Source organism: Canis lupus, chromosome 20 (genome assembly GCF_011100685.1).
Source record: "Canis lupus familiaris isolate Mischka breed German Shepherd chromosome 20, alternate assembly UU_Cfam_GSD_1.0, whole genome shotgun sequence".
Taxonomy (NCBI): domain Eukaryota; kingdom Metazoa; phylum Chordata; class Mammalia; order Carnivora; family Canidae; genus Canis; species Canis lupus.
In genome coordinates, this window is record NC_049241.1 from 53498317 (window position 1) to 53518953 (window position 20637).

A 20637-nucleotide genomic window follows, 5' to 3' on the forward strand; every position below is an offset into this window, starting at 1 on the left:
CTCAAGCCCACCCTGGAGGGGGTCTCACTGTGAACCGGGAGAGGGGACGAGGAGGGGCCCTGGGGTGGCCAGCCCCTCTCCATCCCCCAGCCGGGGGCCCTGAGGGGGTTCCCAATAAATAACTTCCGGCTTCGTCTCACCCTGCACCCCCAGCTCCGCCCCCTGGGGCTCCTCCAGGCTGGCCAGCTGCTGGCCGGTCCCCTCCCGCCGGTGCCCAGCTGTGGCTCCAGGGGCCGCGCGCCCCCCTAGCGGCCCTGGCAGGTTTTGCAGCACATCTGGCGGAAGTAGGCTCTGCTGCAGAACTGAAATTTGAGCACCAGGGGGCAGTAGGCGACCTTGTTCACATCCTTGCACTCTGGAGCGGGGCGGGAGAAGGGGAGCGGGGGGTCAGAGCTCCCCCCTCCCCTCAGGGGCGCGTCTGCAGCCTGCGCTGGGCTTCCCGGCTTCTCTGTGCCCGGGTCTCCTCGCTTCTCTAAGAGACCTTATAATAAACTGTAAAAGGGGGCTCGTGCACATGTCACTAGGCTCCTGGAGGACTTTGAGGGAGTGCGGGGTCTGGGACTCGGACCCAGCATGAAATCCTCAGAGAAGTATTCCCTTTCAATTATTCTTTTGATCCCTTTGGGGCTGTAATCCTCACTCGTTTCCCTTTGTAACAGACGGAGGACCTCGAGCTCCAGAGGAGTCGCTCCTTTTCAGGGTATTTGTGTATTTTGTGTTCATGGTAATCAACCGGCTGTTTGTGACGATAGTGCGGGCTCCCACTTGGCCAGGGACGTAGGAGACAGGGCCTCGTGCCTAAATAAGGCCTTCACGTGGGTTGTCTTATTCCCTCTCCCTCTTGAGCACCCCCCTCAAGCGAGGATATTATTTATCCCCCTTGACAGATTAGAAGGCACAGAGGAAGGAGCCCAAACCAGGCAGTCTGGTTCCAGTGCCCAGAGCAAGTGATCTATTGCCCTGTATGGAAAATAAGTTTACTGAAGTGGAAAAAAAAAAAAGTACACATTTAAAGCAGTGGTTCTCAAGGGAATGCGATTTTGTCCCCCAAGGGCACATTTGGCCAGATCTGGAGACGGTTCTGCTTGTCACCACTGGGGGGCAGGAGCGCTGTTGGCATTTACAGACCCAAGTCAGGAGTGGGGCTGAATAGTCTACGGGCCTAGGGCAGCCCCGCCCCCCCAAGAATTATCTGGCCCAAAACACCAATAGTGCTTGAGGTTGAGATACTCTGATTTAAAGAAAAAAATTCGAAGGGTTGCAGAAGGGGAGGTGGGTGAGGGGATAGGGTAGGGTGACGGGCATTAAGGAGGGCACCTGATGAGATGAGCCCTAGGTGTTATCCTATATATTGGCAAATGGAATTTAAATAAAAAAAAAATAGGGACCCCTGGGTGGCTCAGCGGTTGAGCACCTGCTTTCAGCCCAGGGCGTGATCCTGGACTTTCAGGATGGAGTCCCACATCCGCTCCCTGCACGGAGCCTGCTTCTCCCTCTGCCTGTGTCTCTGCCTCTCTCTCTGTGTCTCTCATGAATAAACAAGTAAAATTTTAAAAAATAAATTAAACAAATGAAAATAAAAAAAATTGGCAGTTAATGGTACAGGTGGAGATGAATTAGGATGAAGGTCATGGAGGTGGGGGGCAGGGTGGTGGGGGGCGGGGCAATGACCTGGGTTTGCGTGTCCAGAAGGATCCTAAAAAGCTTGACATGCAGTGGCGCTTAATACATGTCTGCAGGGAGAGGGTGGTGAAGGATGGCCTGGAGGGGACACCGCAAGGCACCTGGGTGGTTGGAGACGCTCCAGGCCCACGTCCCGACTCCCACGCTCTCCTGTAGCTTCCCCTGGACCGGGCCCTCTTGGGGTCCCCTGGGCTCCCGTCCCACATACCTTCGGGGCCGTCCCCGGGGGGCGCGCTGTCGCACTTGGCTTCGCACTGCTGCGTGGCCGGGGGCCGCAGAGCCTCTGCGCACTCGCGGGACGGCTGGCCCGTGTGGCTGGAGCAGCGCACGGCGCGCTGCTGCTGCCCGATGCCGCACTGCGCGGAGCACTGCGGGGAGTCGCTGCTGAGCCTCGGCCCCGGGGCGCCCCTGCCCTTGCCCCCGCCCCCCAGGGCGCAGGCCTACCTCGCCCCACTCGCCCGTCACCCAGCGAGCCGGGGGACAGCGGCGCAAGTTGCAACGCATGGTGGCCGGAGGCTTGGCTGCGGGCGGGCAGTGCGCGGGGGGCAGCGTGGCGCGGTGGTCCGAGCTCTTGCACAGGACGACGCGGTGGCGGAGGCCGGGCCCGCAGCTCGGGGTGCACTGCAGTTGGAGAGGGGGTTCGGGCTCGTGGGCGCTCCAGTCCCCGCAGGCACCGGGGGAATGGGGGCCCAGAGGGGTCAGCGGAGGAGGTGGGGGGCGCACTAGGTCCAGCAGGCGGGGCTGGTGGCAGCAGAGAGGCGCCCGCGTGGGCACCCATCCTGGGCGACCCAGGCCCTATCCCACGCTGCACAGGGGCGGGTTGGGCGTGGGGGAAGGGGCGGCTGACCTCCGACCAGTCCAGGGCGGCCCACTCGGGAGGGCAGGCGGGGCCTTGGCAGGCCTCCAGGACCGGCGGGCGCGGCTGCGGGCACGCGCTGTCGTCCAGCGCCTTCTCCTCGGCAGCTGACACGCGGCGCTGGCACACGACGGAGCGGCTGCGCACACCCGCATCACAGCTGCGGCTGCACCGCGACCAGTTGCCTACCACCCAGCTGCAGGGAGGGGGCGTCTGAGCCAGCGGGCTGGGGATGGTACCCCGATTCCGGGGTACTGGCACATCCTCTTTCCCCCAATAACCATCTTTATGGAAACTGGGACAAGCCTGTTGCTTCTGCAGGGAGCACCCCCAACCTGCACTTCAATACCATCACCCTGCACTCGCTCTGGGGGTGGGGGGGTGCATCACACCCACAGAGATGATTAACCGGAGGAGCCTAAAGAACATTATGGTTCTGACTCCCACTCCAGGAGAGCCCTGACCACCCCCACCCCGCCCCGAAGGGAGCCCTGTCACTCTAAGCCTGGGAGCGCACGCTCCTCTGGCCTGAGCAGCACTGTCACCCCTGCTCTTGTCCTCCCCCGGACCCCGCAACCTGGCGGGCACTCACTCGGGCGGACAGGGCTCTGTGTTGCAGGCGCGCTGCCTCTTGGGCAGTTTGCTGTGGGCACTGCAATGGTGGGGAGCCACGGCCGAGCTGTCCAGCTGATTGCGGCACTCCACGGCCTGCACCTGGCTGCCTGGGGGTGGGCAGGGGACCCGCTCAGCCCTGCCAGGACCAGCAGGTCAGCCCCGGTGACCAGTGCCCTCCCCTGAGCCCACCCCGACCTCACCGCCGGCACACTGGGCCGAGCACTTGGTCCAGGGTGCGTAGTGCCAGGAGTAGGGGGGCAGTGCATCTCGGGCGATGGGCGCGTTGAAGCGGTAGCGGAGGGCAGCCAGCTCAGTCCGGGCCAGCACCTGAGGTGGGGGAGGGGGCCATCAAGGGGAAGCCAAGCTCTAGTCCCCGCAAGGATGCTAACGTCCTCCTGCACCTTGCACACCCCCCCCCCGTCGTTACCATGACGATGAGAGACGCATTTATGGGTCCCAGGGCTTCTAGGCTCTGCGTGTGATCTGGCCCCTGCCGCAGCTGAAAGGTGGTCCCAGCCAGGGGCAGGCGGTGGGGCTGGGGGGTCCCGGGCAGCCCCTCCAGCAGCAGGGACTCCTGCTCCCCCTTCAGAGCTAGGGGGACAGCATAGGGGTCAGAACCCCAGTCACACTGACCCCCTGCTGACCCCCAGTCCTCATCCCTCCACCTCCAGCTCACCCAGGTGACTGAGGGAGAGGTTCAGGTCCTGGATGAAGATGTGGACGGAGCCTTTGGGGATCCAGACGACTTCCTCATACCCTGGACAGTGGAGCTCAGATGTCGCCCACTTGGCCCTTCCCCCACACCTGCTTACCTCCCCTGTTCCTGGCCCTTGAGGCAACAGCTGACTGTTGCCACACTAGGTGCTCACAGGGACACCCCGCTGCATCCCCAGCTCTGGCCCTGGTTAATAGCTGTGTCATCACGCCCATCTTACAGATGTTAAGACTGAGGCTCAGAGAAGCTAAACCACTTGCCCAGGTTTGACAGCTAGGAAGTGGCTGGGCTGGGGTTTGAACCCAAATGGTCCTGCCTCTCTGACCACCACAATGGTCGGATCCACTCCCTACACCCCAGAGAGCGGCAGGGCTGGGCTCCTGCAGAGAGAGGGGAGCACGGTGGAGGCCCCACCCCACAGAGTGATTCTCAGGGATTTTAGCAGACGGAGTTAGGTTTGCTGGGGGCTCCATCGATTCCGACTTGGGTCCCTCCCCATCCCCTGAACCCTACACTGGGGCCTCACTGTGTGTTTGCTCCCAGAAGTCCCCCTGCTGACCTCCCTGGGGTCTCTCTCCTTCAGCCCAAGGTGCGGAAGCACGAGTTCACCATACCCTGCAAGCATCCCTCCCCGACTTAGCTTTTTCCTCCAGCACAGAGTTCCTCAAGCCCCCAGCTCAGACCATGGAGAGCGGTCAACCCCTCCCTGTCCCAGACCAAGAGCCAGGCTCCCGGGAAAGGTTTAGGTCACTGCCCTCTTGGCATCTCAATTGCCAAAGTTTAGGGACCAGAGTGCAAGCTAGTCTCTGACCCTGATCTGGGGCATTGCTGTGCCCCTGGGACTTTTTGGAGTCCCCACTGGGCCCCTGGGTCTGAGTAGCTGATGCTGGCTATGGTGATGGGGCCAGTCCTGCCCCAGTCACCAAGTGGGCAGAGGGAAAGGGAATGGGGATCTCTCACCGATTGCAGGTGAAGCTGGGCTGAAGACCCCCTCGATGGTTTCACAGGCGCTGCCGTCACCACCGCAAACCCGGCACTTGTCCTCCCTCAGGTCGGAGCCCAGGACCCGGTCGCAGCCCACATGCTAGAGAGGTGGGGGTGGGGTGGAAGTGGGAGTGTCAATGAGCCCCCCTCCACTCTCTATCCCTTGTCCTCTCTCTGGGAGACCCCTCTACCTTGCACTCGCCACTGACACAAATGTCCACTGTGTCCTGGGCGGCAGGGCGTCCCGTCCACCACGGCCGCTGCCCTCTCCGTGTAGAAGTTGAAGCCTTCGGCCAGGCATGTGAGTGAACAGGCCTTCACGCCCCCTGGGGGGCACAACCCCGTCAGACCCAGGGCCAGGCCACCTGGGACTCCCTGCTTGCTCCATGGGGGAGGTAAGGCAAAGAGGGGCGGGCCCTAGACCCAACCAGGATGGGTAGGTTGGGCAGAGGGAGTTGGGGTCCCCAGCGTCCAGTGGAGGAGCTGTTGAGCCACATCCTGGGCTCTTTGGTTCCTTGGGTGAGGGGGTGCTCACGGTAGACCCCGTGATGCTGTATCCACCTGCTGCTGGCCTCCACTGCCCCATGACCTCCTGGGTCCCTCACTCACCTCCTCGGTATGTCTTCCACGTGTAGAATTTTCCACGGAAGGGGACGCTGTCAAATTCAGAGCACTGCATTTCCCTGAAGTCCTGGGAGCCTGGGGGACAGTCCTGGGAGCAAGAGAGGGGGAGAGGGAGGGAGGCCAGGTGTGGGGGATGGAGTTAGGGCAAAGGCCTGAGGCCAGAAGACTGATGCTTAGCACAGGGATGGGTTGAAGGGGTGAAGCTGAAGGCAGAGGAGTCAGGGAGGCGGCTGTGGAGGGCCAGGTGAGAGTGGGGGTGACTCATTAGAGTTTAGGGCAAGCTGGCTGGGTTTCTGGTTTCTAGTTTCAGACCATGAGGCCTTTCTTGAGACAGCAGCCCTAGAAAGGAGGGGGCGTGGGGACTCCCTGGAGACAGGTCCTGTAGGTGGGGCTGAGAAGACCACCCACCCCTCACTCCAAAGCTCTCCCGGCCCTCTGAGCAACCCCTGCTGCGGTAGGCCTTGTGCTTATTGGGTGTGGACCCACAAGACTCATTTGCAGTCAGAAACCCCAACCAGCCATCGGGGACCCTGGCATTTATAAAAGGGGCAGCAGTGGAGACAGAGGAGGTAGGTGTAGCAGGAGAAGCTGGGAGCACAGGACACGGGTCAGGGCAGGACAGTGGTGGAGGTTTTGGACAGAAGCCGAGGTTCCTGGTCATATATCAGAAAGGAGTGTGAGCAGAGGACCAAAACGTGGCCCCTGGGTTTGGTGACAGGGAGCCGAGTGGCAGGTTTGGGGCAGGGGTGGGGCGCGCTATAGCTGGAGGAGGTTGTGGGGGTCAAGCGAGTTCAAGGTGGGAGAGGCATCTACTGAGAACTGGAAGGAGCCAGGCGCTTGTGGGGGGAGCCGGGTGGGTCGGCACGGGGGCCCTGGGGCAGTGTCGGGAGGGCAGGGCACGGGTGGCGCGCAAGAGGGGCCGAGGATCCGCCTTGGGGTCCTGGGGGAACTCACGTCGGTGTTGCAGGAGCGGTGTCGCCGCCTCTCACCCAGGCAGTACTTGCCTCCGATTGTTGGCCTGGAAGAGTTGGGGCGGGGGGGACAGAAGAGATATGGGGCGGGTGTCGGGGGAGATAGAGGGCCGGGCGCCCCGGGCTCTTTACAAAGGGTCCTGAGGGCTGACCTGGGGCTGTCGCAGTGCCGGCTGGAGGAGGACACGCCGCCGCCGCACGTCCGGCTGCAGTCGCCCCACGGGGTCCACGGGCCCCAGGCCCCGTCCACGCCCTCCGGCCGCGACCCGAAGGGGACACACACGCGCTTGTAGCACCACTGCGGGGGTGGGAGGGGACGAGTCCGCAGTTCCTTCCTGCCCCGCCACCCCCCACCCCCGAGGTCTCAGTACACCTCGGGTGGGACGGAAGGGCGCTTGGGTGCAAGTGGGGTCTGGGGACCCGGACACAGGCAGCACCGGGCCGCGGCCTAAGCCTCGGTCCCCGCCGGGCGGTGGAACTCGCTCTGGGACAGGCGCGGCGGAGACGGGGCAGGGGGTTGGCCTCTGCCCTGGGCGGGGCCTGCGGGCGGGGGGCGTGGCCAGAGCCGATGGAACCCCACCCCCGCGGCGGCACGGAGGGCGTGGCCTAAAGGCAGGGGCGTGACCAGAGCCAATGGAAACCCTCCGCGGCGGCACGGAGGGCGTGGCCCAAGGCAGGGGCGTGGCCAGAACCGCTGGACCCCTCCCGCGGCCTGCGCGGAGGGCGTGGCCTAAGGGCAGGGGGCGTGGCCAGAGCCGATGGAAACCCCCCCGCGGCAGCTCGGGGGCGTGGCCCAAGGGCAAGGGGCGGGGCCCAGCTGGCGGCCCGGGCCGGCGCTCACCCCCTTGTCGATGGTGTGCGTCTGGCACAGCGTGCCCTCGGCGGCTGGAATGCTGTTGGTGATGCACCGGTTGCTCTTGCTCAGACACCACAGCTCGCTGCAGACCTCCTGCGGGCCAAGGCGCCCGCTCAGGCTCGCCCCCCGCCCCCCTCCCTCCGGCGGCGACCCCCTCACTGCCGCCTAGCAGTGGGGCCCCCCCGGCGCCCCTCGGCTGGGTCTCAAGGAACCTTCTTGGATCCTCCTGTGGGGCATGGCCTGAGACCTCCCCTCTGCCTTGTGAGCGGCACTTAGCCAGCGTCCCTGTGCGCCGTAAGCAGCCTTAGGCCTTACTACCCCCATTGGACTGTGAGACAACCAAGGCCCAGACGGGTCAAGTCACTTGCTAGGGGTCACACAGCTTCTGATGAGAGGCAGCCTGGGCTCTAACCCAGGCCTTTCATGGGCTGGGTCTGTGACCTCATCACGCTGGTGCCTCCTGAGTCTCCAGACCTGCTGAGTAATGAAGAGGATTCTGCATTCCTTGTTGGGATGGGTGAAGCAGTCTCTGGGAGGAAGGAATTCTGAACACTCTGGCCTGGAAGGTGGCTCAGGTCAAAGCCCTTGTCTCTAATTTTCTCCAGCTGGTGGTCCTCCTTGTTGCCCCCCCTCCCCCACACTGAGGAAGCTTCAAAAGCTTTTAACCTATGGAAGGCTGGACAGGAACAAGGCCAGGCTGGATCTGGGTGGGACATTCCTCCACTCCCCGCCACCCCTGAAAAATCTGACCACCTTCCTGTCTGAATCCGGCTTGGGCTGGACCAGTCCCAGGAAGTCACTTGGGCCCTTTAGATTAATATTCCTGGACAAACCTCACTGGGTTTAGGCGTGGCCAAATCTCTGATACTCTAGCATACATCCTGCCCCACCTCCCAGGCCTCCCTCCTCCCCCCGTAGTGGAGATCCTTCACTCTCCTTTTTATAATCATGTGCCATTTCCTCTTTGAACCTCATCCTTTTAAGTTTTGGCGATTTGGGACTGGACCAATCGACGGCTGCAGTAAGGGCCAGCCTCTGAGAGACACTTCTTGCACACACACATGAGAAGTTCAGAAGGTTGTTCTCAAGCCGGCTCCTTCAAACGTCCTGCAGAGTCCCTGCCTTCTGCTCCTTCAGAGGACACGTCCCAGCTAAAAACTCAGCCTGGTTTTCTGGCTTCACTTGGCCTGTGTCCTCCTGGCCATTTGTAAAAATAACACGGGGTGGGGGGAGGGGGGAAATCCCAATCCCACTTCTGACACCTCTTAAAGAGAATGGCTATTCCGATCCCACTCTTCCTCCTCTCCACACGGAGGCGCTGTGTTGTATGTGAATGAGCTCTGGGCCACTCTGGGAGACTTCAGCTCCCACAGGGACACAACCCCCCACCCCCTGTTTTTTCATCTAGGAGATGGGCCTTGCCTACAAAAAAGGCTGAGAGGCATGTGACGAGTAGATCTGAGAGGGATTGCATAAATGCCCTGTTATTGTGTAACAGTGACCACGGCTATCTCTGAGGTAGGTACTAGGCCCAGCTCTTAATACACGTTAGCCAAGTTATAGTCAATAATTTTGCCCTTTGTCAGGGGTGCCACGAAAATGTTCCTTGGAGAAATAAAAGGAAGAATCAATTCAGCATACAGCCAGCACTGGTCCATGCTCCATATTCCGGCACCTCCTCTCCTCCCCTGCCTCATTAGAAAATTTGGAGCCACAGAGAGCTCTGGATTTGAGCCCCAGCTCTGACACGTTCTCCAACTGTGACATTGGGAAAGGCACCCTCCCTATGCCCCAGTCCCTTCATCTGTAAGGTGGGAATAGCAGGGTTGTCGAAAGAGTTTAAGGGAGAGGATACAGATCACATGCTTAGCACATAGCGAGCGCTCGGTAAATGTCAGCCATTGTCATCATTGTTGGGATACCTGGGATACAGCAGATGCTCAAGGGTAGCTTCCAGATCTGTTAGAAATTTTGTTAAGGGTGCTGTGGTTACCAGCCAAGTTGGGGAGGGTGGGCAAGAGCAGACTACGGAAAAATTATTCCAGGCTATGTCTCCTTGTCGTGCACTGGAATGACGAGAGGACGTTTGAACAGCTGCCTGTTCCTGTGTTGAGTGAACATGGCCTTAGCTTGGACGTGGCCCTACAAACTGATCTCTGGAATCTCAAGGAAGCCAGTACAGTAAGCTTCCAGCTTCCTGGGGGCAGCTGGGACTGGGACCCCCCAGTTTACTTCTCTATGAAAGGATGCAGCTTTGGGATGTCAATCTAAACCTCACAAAGAGTGAGGAGGGTGGTTAGGAAACCCCAAGGGTTGGGGCTGGGTGACCTTGTGAACCAGTTGGTGGGGGTTGTGAGGATTGAAGACAGGGTGCCCTTGGAAGGCTCTATCCGGTTCTTTGCCAAGTGGGGAAGATGGGCTGTCCCAGGGAGCTGTTTCCACCCCAGTTGGAATGTTTGGTTAAAAACTGCCCAGCTAGGGGGCCTGGGACTTGAGTCTGCTGCAGCCCACTGGTGGCCTGATATACTGGAGAGAAGTGGTGCCCAAGCTCTCCCCAGCGCAGCCCCCAAATCAGGGGTCTGCAAGACCAGGAGATCCCATTCTCCATCCCAGTCACTGTCTGAGTGTGCGTGACATTTGTACACCCATGCACCTCTTTCCCCCGGTCCCCACGGGGGCTCACCCCCTCCCCAGCTCTCCCACCCCCTGCGGCCCCTCCCCTCCCAGGAAGGAAAGCAGGAAGGCTCTCTCTACCCCGTATTTACACTGACGCGATTTGACTCCATGTTGGAAGCGGCACTGTTCATCTGCGTCATAGGCCTGGCCAGGTGCCACCGTTGGGTACACGAAGTCCTGTCTGGGGGGCCGGTTGTTCAGGCACAGCCCCAGGCCCGAGCTGCGGTGAGAAGAAAGTAGCTGTCATGTTAGGGGGCTGCAGGCACAGGGCTCGGGGCGCCCCGGCTGGGTGCGGGTCCTGGGGCGCAGCCCTGCAGGGAACAGGACCCCTCCCAGAGGCAGCTCCGGCTTCCAGACCCTTCCCCAGCCAAGGCGAGCATGAGTGTGGGCAGGCAGGAGGGCACGTCCTCACTCCAGAAAGCTGGTGATGTAGTCGCGGCTGCAGGATGACCACACGAAAGGGTTGGTCTTCATGGTGATGTGGGCGGCCATGAGCTTGGCCGGGTCCTGGCCGCGGGCCCCGCAGCTGTTGCCCACGCCGTCGTGGTTCATGCCAAACCTGGGGAGAGCAGTGTCGGCTCCGCCGGTGCCCGAGGAAGCTGCCCGGCCGGCCCGTCCTCCCCTTGCGCTGTCCCCAGCCTCACGTGTGTCCAATCTCATGGGCGATGGTGAAGGCGGTGGCCAGGCCGATGTCCTCGTTAATGCTGCAGCTCCGCTCGCGCTCGCACATCCCACCCACGGGGGCCAGGCCTGGGGGACGGGCGCGTGGGGGCTGGGCTGGGCTCAGGAGGTGCAGGACAGCCCATCCACCCTGCCCGGTCCCCACCCTGCCAGGGCCGGGGTCACCCCGTCCACTGCCTTCACGGGGGCCTGAAGCCTACAGGGTTTAAGTACCTAGAGTGCCACAGGGTTTGTTCCTATAGATGCAGATGTCATAGCTGTGGAAGGAGAGGGGCGGGGTCAGGGGCTGGGCGGCCTCCCTTAAGCCCTACTGGTGCCACCAGAACCATCTCCGGAGGCTCATTTCTCCTGGGAGGCACTACCTGCCTCTCACCTGGAGCCCCATGCTCTGCCCCCAGCGGACCTTGGGGATGCTGGGGGCACGTAAGTGGCTGACCCACTGCATCAATGAGACGGTGAGCGAACGAGTGTGCCTGAGCCCAAGTGGCTCAGCTGTCCCTGCCTGCCCTCCCCCTGCTCCCCACCCCCCACCAGCTCTCAGGCTCCCAGCAACCCCTCCCCACCCCTGTCTCCCCACTGGGTTGGCTGTAGCTCCTGAGCCTCTCCCATCTCCCAGCAGAAGTGACCCCTGCTTGGACCTGGATGGTCCCTGGGACCACTTGATCCCCCGGCCCATGTCCTGGGGTCCTCCCCGCCCCTCACCGCGTGATGAGCACCGCTGTGTCATGGTTGGCCACACCGTTCTCCGGAATGGCGTTGCCATGGCCGCTGCGGTTCACGATGGATTTCTGCCACTTACAGAAGCTGTCCAGGGACTTCCCGGCGTGGTGGGTGATCTCCAGGGTGGGCTGTGGACAGACAGAGAGGGCCATGGGTGCCAGCCACCCTGGGAGGGCAGGCAGCGCTGGTGTCGGGGGCAGGTGGTGGGGCCCTCGCACCTGGTCCTCCGTGAGCAGGATGAGGCGTGTCACCAGGATATTAACGATGTTTCCCAGACTCGAGTCCTGGAAAAGTTTGGCAACCTGACCTCCAAGAAACAAGAGAGACCGAGTCTTAAGAGGAGCCCAGAGCAGAAGACAAAAAGCGACACATGGCGTAGCCCTCTTTGACCAAGTACCTCCCGTGTGCTGGGCCTCGGGCTAAGCCTGCTGTGTAGATCTCCGCCTGAATAGGAACCATTGTCATCCCCATTTTACAGAGGGGCAAACCGACACATGGAGAGGTCAGGACACACAGCAGGGAGGTGCCACGAGTAGGATTCGCGTCTGGGTAAGCCTGCCCCCAAAGTGCTGGTTGCTTACCAGTCCATTGCTTTGACTCACCCCTGTTCAGCTTGTGCATTTGTCCTCCATCCCTATGCACCCCTGCAGCTGCCTCAAGTGTGTCTGCCCAGAGGCGGCCTGAGGGATGTGCACATTTGGCCTCATTCCACAGCTGTCCAAGGGCACCAATTTGGGGGCGCCTGGGTGGCTCAGTCAGTTAAAGGTCTGCCTTCGGCTTGGGTCATGATCCCGGGGTCCTGGGATTGAGCCCTGCATTGGGCTCCCTGCTCGGCAGGGAGGCTGCTTCTCCCTCTCCCCCGCCACTCCCCCTGCTTGTGCGCACACACTCTCTCTCTCAGATAAATAAATAAAATCTTAAAGAAAATAAAGGTACCAATTTGAGCAGCACCACGAGAAGGTGGAAGTGTGGGGGGCAGGAAGCTCTGCAGACAGTGGCGAGGGAGGAGGAGGAGGAGGCCCGGGGTGAGTGGGCACAGATGACGGAGGCCACACCGTGCAGTGGTCTTGGAGCCTGGGCCATCACTGTCCCATGTGGAAACCCACAGAAACCCTGGCAGGTTCTAGACAACTCTGAAAGTCCGGGGTTGGGGGGCAGCAGGGCTAGGGCAGGACATAGCACCATCACACCCGATCACCCGATGCTCTGTCAACACATCGGGCCATCTGTCTGCCTTTTCTCTTCCCTTGTGGCTTCAGTGAAACAACAGTGCCACTTGTCGGGCTCTTACCGTGTGCCAAACGCTCTGTCTGGCTTCCCTCCCCCCGACTCGTACCCTCCGTGGTGGATACTATTACGATACCCTTTTGCAAAGGTGGAAACTGAGGCTCAGAGAGATCCAGAGTCTTGACGGCATCTGGTAGGGGCACCGGATAGATTCTGAGCATGGGTCAGCGAGGTCACCCACGTGAAGTCACAGGTAGGTGCCTGCAGGCCAGTTCGGCTGCACACAGATGTGTGCCCACGTGTGTACTGCTAACCTCGGCAAGTACGTGCACGCCGCGTCCTCAGTTTAGGCAGCAGACGCTCACACAGCACCTTGCGCGTGTGCCAAGTGTGGTTCCAAGCACTTTATTGCTTTGCTGCAACCACTTTAGCCTTGTGAAGGAGATACTGTTATTATCCCATTTCACAGGTGGGTAAACCAAGGCACAGAGGGGCAGTGCCGTGTCTGAGGGCACACAGCTATAAAGGAGAAGAGCTGGGAGCGTGGACCCAGCAGCCTGTGGGCCCCGGGCCAAGATTCCTAGCCACACGTGGGCTTCTTTTCTCACTCTGCCCCCTCCATTCGGGTTCCCTAGCCTCAGGTCACGGCTAGTGGGGGGGATGGTGACACCCCTTCTCCAGGTCTTGGGGCTCCACGGCCAGGGAGGGGGAGGCACTTACAATGTTCATGATGGCCAGCACGTACTGTTCCACGTCTCGGCGCCCGTGGTAGGCCACCATCATCTTGTCGGCCACCACCAGGGTCTCCACGTAGCGCTCTCGGCTGACCGAGCGCTTCAGGCCTGGCTGGCCACGCTCTGTTTCATTCCCCAGGGGCCTGGCAGGTGGCGGCTTCAGGGTGCGCAGCCACCACGGCCGCCCCTTCCACGGTTTCTCGTCTGGATGGACAATTTCTGGTCATTCTGTTGCCGACTCTTATTGTCCAAGAACCTGCCTGATGGCGCATCTGCCCAATAGGTCATCAGACCCCTCATTCTCCTGCTACTGGGTGTCCTGGTTGTACCATGTCTAGTCCTACAAAAAGGTCCATTACCCCGGTGACAGGTTCTATGAGGATTTGGCTGTCCCACTGCCAAACGGGTGGGTTGAACAGCCATCCTGGACCCCACAGCAACCAGCATGACCAGACACCTTCCTGACAGTTCCGTTATATATGTGTGTAGCCACCTGCCTCAGCACCGGAGCTGTGTGCTTCTACGACTGTGGCCTTCCAACTGTGCCACGTTCTCAACAACGTGCTGCCCAACTGGGTAGCCGTAGAACCCCACTGCCCGATGGTCTTACTGCCTGGTGGTCCCACTGGCCATCCGACTGTGAAACCACCCACATTTCCTGCTTCTACAGCTGACTGTGGTTGTAGGTTTGCCACAGTGTCCCACTCCCACACGTCAGATCGCACTCCCCCTGTGGGGTCCCTGCGCTTGGCACTGGCACAACCGCCCCTGTGGATATCTGTCTCGTCTCGCTTCCTTTTTCTCCCACCTTCTGAACGTCTGGTCATACAACTGTCCTCCTGCGAGTCTGATTGTGAATCGGACCTTCTGTACAGTGTTCTCACTGTGCAGTGGCTCGGCAGTATCGGCCACTCCCCGGCCGCGTAACCATCTGGGCACACAGTAATCCTGGAGATGCACGGTTTTACACCTGAGCACCGGTCTGGCAGTCCAGCTGCCTGTCTCACTCTCTGCTGGGCCATCGGACTACGGCAGTGATGGGTGGGCTGCTGCACCGCCCTGCGGTCCTGCTCTCTGGCTGGCTGCCCCTTATCCCTGCACATAGCTACCTGCCAACCTCCTGGAGGGAGAGACGCTGCTGCCAACCTCTGCCTCGAGCCAAAGACGTGCAGCCCCTCTGCCCGTCCCCAGAAAGACAGATGTACCTCTCACTCCACAGGCTGTGTCCAGGTGGGGGTGACGCAGAGAGGAGCGCTTGTACACCACATGGGGGCCACTCTCCTCCGGGCCCTGGGCCCCTTTGGGCCCACCTTGCAGGGGCTCGATCAAATATTCTTCTTCATCTGCCACGATCAGGCCGTGCTGGGGGTCGGGGGGTAGGCAGAGGGCTTGGATCAGAATCTGGTTCCCAGCGGGACCCTGCTCTGTCTTTATGATTTCATTCTCTCTCTCTTCCTGGCTTTATGTTGCTATTTCCTCTTTAACTTCCTGGGGACGAAGTTCAGTTCATCAATTTTCAGCCTGACCCCAGGGCTACACATTTTCCTCTAAGTTCTGCTTTAGCCGCATCCTAAAATAATCCTTTGGATTAGCTCAAAATGCTTAAAAAAATATCCACCATAGGGTGCTTGGGTGGCTCAGTGGTTGAGCATCTGCCTTCGCTCAGGTCGTGATCCTGGGGTCCTGGGATCAAGTCCCGCATCAGGCTCTCCCACAGGGAGCCTGCTTCTCCCTCTGCTTATGTCTCTGCCTCTCTGTGTCTCATGAATAAATAAATGAAATCTTACAAAAAACATCCACCATGATTCCTTCCCAGACCTATACTTAGAAGTGCTTTTCTTAACTCCTAAACTCGTGGGCATTTCCTCCTGCTTACCAGGCCCCCACAGGTGCTGATGGCCACGTGGGAGCTGCCGGCCTGGCCCTGCAAGTGGCCGGCGTAGAGGCAGTGGGGCCGGGCAGCCCTCTGCCACGCCAGGCCCTCCCGTGTCCAGTACTCCACGGAGACGTGCCCTGCTAGAAGGCGGGGGCTGCGGGTTAGGTTCAGCAGGAAGTGGGTGCTGGGTGCAGCCACCTTGTAGAAGAGGCGGGACTCTGTCGTTGGCCTTGTGCCCCGACGCTGCCTCCGGGGAGCCGGGGGTGAGAAGGCCAGCAGTGCCCCATTGTGGTCCACTCGAGTGGGGAAGGCGATCTCATAGCTCTCCAGACTGGACAGGAACTCATCTGTGGGTGAGGGTCAGAGGCTTGCGGTGAGCCCGGGGAATGAACGGTCCACGTCTGAGTTGCGTGGCTACGGGGCAATGATGCTGACCTCACTGACCCCAGGGCCCTCCCCCAAGTGACTGCCATCCCAGCCCCACTGACCCTTCCTCGGCTCCTTATTCCCTCCCCATGCTGCCCCTGGACACCCCTACCTTGAGACCGGAAGGCATGTATGACTTCGAATGTGAGGCCCAGCCCCAGGGTGAGGGCCCAGCGGAGGATCTGGCAGGCGGGAGCCATAGAGGCCACGTGTCCACATGTCTCTCTCCAGCCCCGGCTGCCGGCAGCCCCCACAGCACCGCCTCCCCTGTTCACAGCCTGGGCAGCATCACCGGGCTCCTGGGAGGGAGGAGGTGGGTCGGGGGGGCGGGTGCCTGGTCCTGCTGCCCGGTGTGGCCAGTGCCAAGGCCCCTCACTCCCATCCCCAAGGATGCCCATGGCATTTCCTCACTCAGAAGTCCCCCTGCCCCCACCCCTGCCTCATCCTCTCTCTACTATTAGGATACGCAGGGATTTTGGCTCTGTGGACACCTACTACGTGTCAGCAACTGGCCTGAGTGTTTTCACACCATTTCATTTCCACAATAATCCTGAGGATTGGTTCACTAGGTAACAACTCTGCATGTCCCTGCCCACCGAGGGGCTGTCTCGGGGAGTGACCCCCGTGAGAGGAGTTCAGCTTGTGACAAGCTCTCCGGAAGAAATAACTGGGAGGCTCATAAGCAGGCGTGGTGAGGGGAATGGGAAGAAATTCATCATGTGAAGAGACAGAAGGTGCCCAGAGAGAGGAGCAGCAGGGGCAAAGGCCCGGGGGCAGGGAGGAGCTTGCTGTGGCCCCCAGGACCACAAGGGCCAGTGTGGCTGGGCAGAGTGCCCGAGGGGGAGGCTGGCCTCGGACACACTTGAAGGCTGTGTTGGTCAGTAGGCATTTGCAGCCCAGATTAAACCAGAAGCAAGTCCTTGGCTCCCCCCACGAACCCCGTCTGACCTGGGCCCTGCCACTGGATCCCCTGCCATGGGTAGTGTTATTCACCCCGCCAGGTGGCCTCTGTCCCTGTGACCTCTCCTCCACCCTTGTACTTCCAGCCGGGCCCCTGGTTCTGCTCCTTCTCCTTTCAGATTCTTCTTTCTGGAAGCTCTAGGCTTGCCCAGCAGGTCTGTTTCTCTGGCATCTGTACCGGGCCAGCCTGCTGCGCACAGACACCACTTTGGGCCACTACCCTGTGCCAAACCCTCCTCCCCACTCCCGTCTCCACCCTCCTCCTCCTCCTCCTCCTCCTCCTCTTCTGTGCTGTTTCCCCCTTAATCACACACTGTCTTGTTTTCTTTGCAGCCTGGCCAAGTCTGAGAGTCGATCTCCAAACAGGGCAGTTCAGCGCATGAGGGACGGAGCCAGGTTTTCAACAAGATGCAGACTTAGAAGTTGACATTACCCGCTCCTGCTTGGACCCCTCCAGCAATGGGGACCTCACTCCAAGACACTCTGTGACCCTACTGCTCCCTTCGGCTGGGCTAATGATTACCCCTTGTTTTTTGGTTTGTTTTTTTTTACCTTTGGGGGGCTTCAGTTGGTGGCGTGGTGTCGGGACACCTGTGCGTGAGCCCCTCTGGGCCTCAGCACCTCTTCTTCAGCGCCTAGACAGGGAGGGGGCAGTGAGGAGGAGCTGCGCTGGGTCTGAAGTTCAGGGGTGGCTGAGAATACTCCGACCCTGGTGAACCTCCTCTTGGAGTCCATCCCCCCTCAGTTCCTAGTCCTTCACCAAAGCTCCCTCCTCCCTCCTCTGCCTCCCCCTGCCCCCATCTCCTCTTGCCTCCTCTCCTCAATTCTACTCTGGAGACCTTGACCAGCTGGGAAGAAACCCCTTCCTGGTCAGGTTCTCCTGACCCTCTCCCTGCCTTAACCCCTTCCCCTCCACAATCTCCGTAGCAGTGTGAGGCTGGAACCCCCTGCCCCCAATCCTGCCCCTCTCCTTTCCTGCACTGCCAGGCCCGCTGCAGAATCTTCCTCCCACAGTGGCTCTGGTCCTGGCTGCAGGGTCTTTCTGCCTCTCCTGCTTGCTCCCCACCCCTGAAGTCCTCACCACCGTCCTCTGGGGCTGGGCCCCCCCTCTCCTCGACCTCACAGCCTCCTTTGTGCTTCTGGCTCAGGTTGGGGAGGGTGTGGAAGGACCCAGCAGGGGTGGGTGGGGATGGGGAAGGGTCTGGAGGGGGAGGGCACACAGGTATCTGCCAGAGCCAGGCAGGGAAGAGGAAACCGGACAGTGGACAGTGGCCCGGCCTGCAGGGTGGTGGCGCTTGGGGGTAGTGGCAACAGGTCAGTGGGTCTGGGGAGAAAGTGGTACTGATGGTGGGAGGTTAGGGGCTTCCAGGGCCCTCCCAGCCTGGCCAGGGGGCACCAGCAGGGGGTCTCCCTCGGCGATGTGCGCGTGACCGCGTGCGTGCGTAGCCGGGGAAGAGACTTTGCGTGTGGTGTGTGTGCCCATGTGACCCTGCGTGTGGCCCTGCGTGTGCCCGGGTGGCTGTGTGCGCGCGCACGCACGCGCGCGCGTGCCCAGGCTTGGCCGCCCCTCCCGGCCCCTCCTCCCCGGAGGCAGGAGGGAGGCGGCCCGCAGCGGGCCGGTGCCAGCGCTGGAGGAGGAAATGCCGCGCGGAAGCGGCCCGGAAACAGCCGAGGCTCCGTCCCAGCCCAGGATCCGGGAAGGAGCCGCCGCTCCACGCCCAGACCTCCCGGGCCGTGCGCGGAGACCGGCCCCTCGGTGGAGGCCTGCGCGGAGGCCGCCCGGGCAGAGGCCTCCCCCCGCCCCGCCCCCTCCCTCCGTCCCTCCCCCCGCCGGGCGCCGCGCATCTGGCGGGGCGGGGGGCAGACCCCGCCGGGAGAGCAGACAAAGGCCCGCCCGCGGCCTGCGGCAGGAGGGGGCAGGGGGGCCGGCGCCCCGGCGGGTCCCCCCCGACCGGCCGCTAATTAAAGGCCCCGCGCCCGACGGGCTGGAGACACTCGGCGACGGCCGGCTGTGGCCTCGGCGACCGACCCGGGGGAGGTGGAAGGTGCCACTCCCACGCCCAGACACACAAACACACGCGGGGCGCGACGGACACTCGAGGGTGACCCCACCTGCGCAGCCGGGGACCGACAGCTGGACAGCTGGACACCGCACACCCACAAAGGACTCCCACCCCGGCACACTCAGGACACACTCAGGACACACACGTCCCGAGGCAAACGCACAAGACACACAGCTACACACTCTGCAGACCTCTGTGCACACGCACGTACACGCTCATTCACACACAGGAGACAACTCGGAGACAAACACACACTTGGGCCTACACGCACAGACACGTACACACTCGTTCACACGCTCACACCAGGCAGCGGGCGGACTCGGGGTCCCGCAGACCTTGACAAACACACCGGACACGCTCACTTACGCGCACTTGCTCACACTTGTTACACTCAGACACACCCGGAGGCTGCACAGAGACGCTCACACCTCAGCTAGACATCGACACACAGAGCAGACGCTCGCCTCCGTGCACACACTGGCTTACACTCACACCTATGCACACACACACACACACACACACACACCGCCCCGGAGCATCGCACACAAAGTCAAACACACCCAGACGCTCGTGGGCATTTTCGTGCAGACTCACACATGCAGCCTGCAGCGCTCACACCTACGTGGATGCCCTCACGCTCCCCGACACACGCGCGCGGGCGGCACACGAACCCAGGCGGGCGCCCGCGTGACCTCGGTGTCGCACACACCCGGGGCCCCCGCGGCCGGACCGTCCACAGACCCGGGCCCGCGGCCCGCCCCGCCCGCCCGACGCGGACACACAAGGTCGCCCGCGGCCGCCCCCCCCCGGCGCCCGCCCGCCCCGCGGGGCCCGCTCCCCGCCGCGCCGCCCGCCTCTACCTGCGGCCGCGCGCCCGCCCGCCCGGGGCCTCCGTCCGCCGTCTCCGCCGCCGTCTCGCCGCCCTGCGCAGGAAGGGAGGGAGCGAGCGCGGCGGCGTGGCCGGGGGAGGGGGCGCGGGGAAGGCACTTCCTGAGCCGCCTGCCAGGGTTATAAAAAACCCCCAAACCGCGCGCGGCCAGAACCCCGCCCGCCGCCGCCGCCGCCGCCGCCCGGCCTGGGCCGCGGGCTGGACCCGAGCCAGGGACCCGGGAGCTCGGGCCGCCCCGCCCGGACCGGCCCCGCGGTGGGGGCGGGGGTGGGGGGGCAGGGGGGAGGCGGGGGGGCTGAGGTGGGGGAGGAGGGGGAGGCGGTGTGTGTGTGTAAGGTGGCAGGTGGGGGAGGGGAGAGAAGCGGGTGGGGGAGGGGAGGGAGGAAGAATTGGGTAGGGGTAAGGGGAAGAGGGGTGGGGGAGGGGAGGATTGAATGGCAAGAGGCGGGAGGAGGTGGGGGATGGAGTAGGAGGAGGCCGCGCAGGGGTGTGGGGGGGCAAGGGGGAGGAATGGAGCCCGGAGGGGAGGGGAGGGGGCCCCCCCGCCGGTGGAGGGTGGGGGAGGGGGGCCCCCCCGCCGGTGGAGGGTGGGGGAGGGGGGAGCCCCCCTCCCTCGTTGGCCTCGCCTGCCCCGCCAGCGTCGACAACAGCTGTTATTTATTGAGGACTAGTCCTGCTCAAACAAGCATTTATTGGGCGCCACCCGTGTGCCAGGCACGGTGCCCGGGGCGGCTGAATAAATCTCAGCCCGTCCCTGGCCTCCCAGAGCTGCCCTCTGGGGGCGCTGACCTGCCGCGGGCCTGGCTGGTTCCATTTCACTGAAGGGAAAACTGAGGCCAGAGACGGGGAGGGTGAAAGTTTCATGACAGCCGGGGCCCAGGGGGTTTTATTCGCCCCTCGGGTGGGTCCTTAATAGATGTGGAGCTGACACAGGGATGGGGCTGATCTGCGGAGTCAGGGCCGCCTGCCCCACAGGCCTCAACTCAGCCTGGCTCGGGACTGGTGCCCCAGGAGGTGGCACAGCGGTGACCCCCAACCTCACAGCCCCAGCCAGTTTCCAGCCTGACCCGCAGAGAACTAA

General features: G+C 62.2%; 1 protein-coding gene and 1 long non-coding RNA gene across 2 annotated transcripts; one reads left to right on the plus strand and one right to left on the minus strand.

Moving 5' to 3' along the window:
* Nucleotides 1-245: 245 nt before the first annotated feature.
* ADAMTS10 (ADAM metallopeptidase with thrombospondin type 1 motif 10) lies at nt 246-15844 on the minus strand. The gene is given in 25 exon segments (NM_001284481.1): nt 246-355; nt 1892-2051; nt 2128-2304; nt 2531-2735; nt 3132-3261; nt 3355-3481; nt 3582-3745; nt 3831-3911; nt 4830-4953; nt 5045-5081; nt 5083-5179; nt 5463-5565; nt 6432-6495; nt 6601-6746; nt 7290-7397; nt 10059-10200; nt 10393-10539; nt 10625-10730; nt 10875-10918; nt 11364-11509; nt 11600-11683; nt 13329-13546; nt 14548-14704; nt 15219-15565; nt 15757-15844. Coding segments are annotated over 25 exon segments (3312 nt in total).
* LOC119864762 lies at nt 11479-17723 on the plus strand. The gene is made up of 3 exons (XR_005375177.1): nt 11479-11774; nt 11860-11930; nt 16938-17723. It is a non-coding gene; the product is annotated as an uncharacterized LOC119864762 (long non-coding RNA).
* The last annotated feature ends 2914 nt before the right edge of the window (nt 17724-20637 follow it).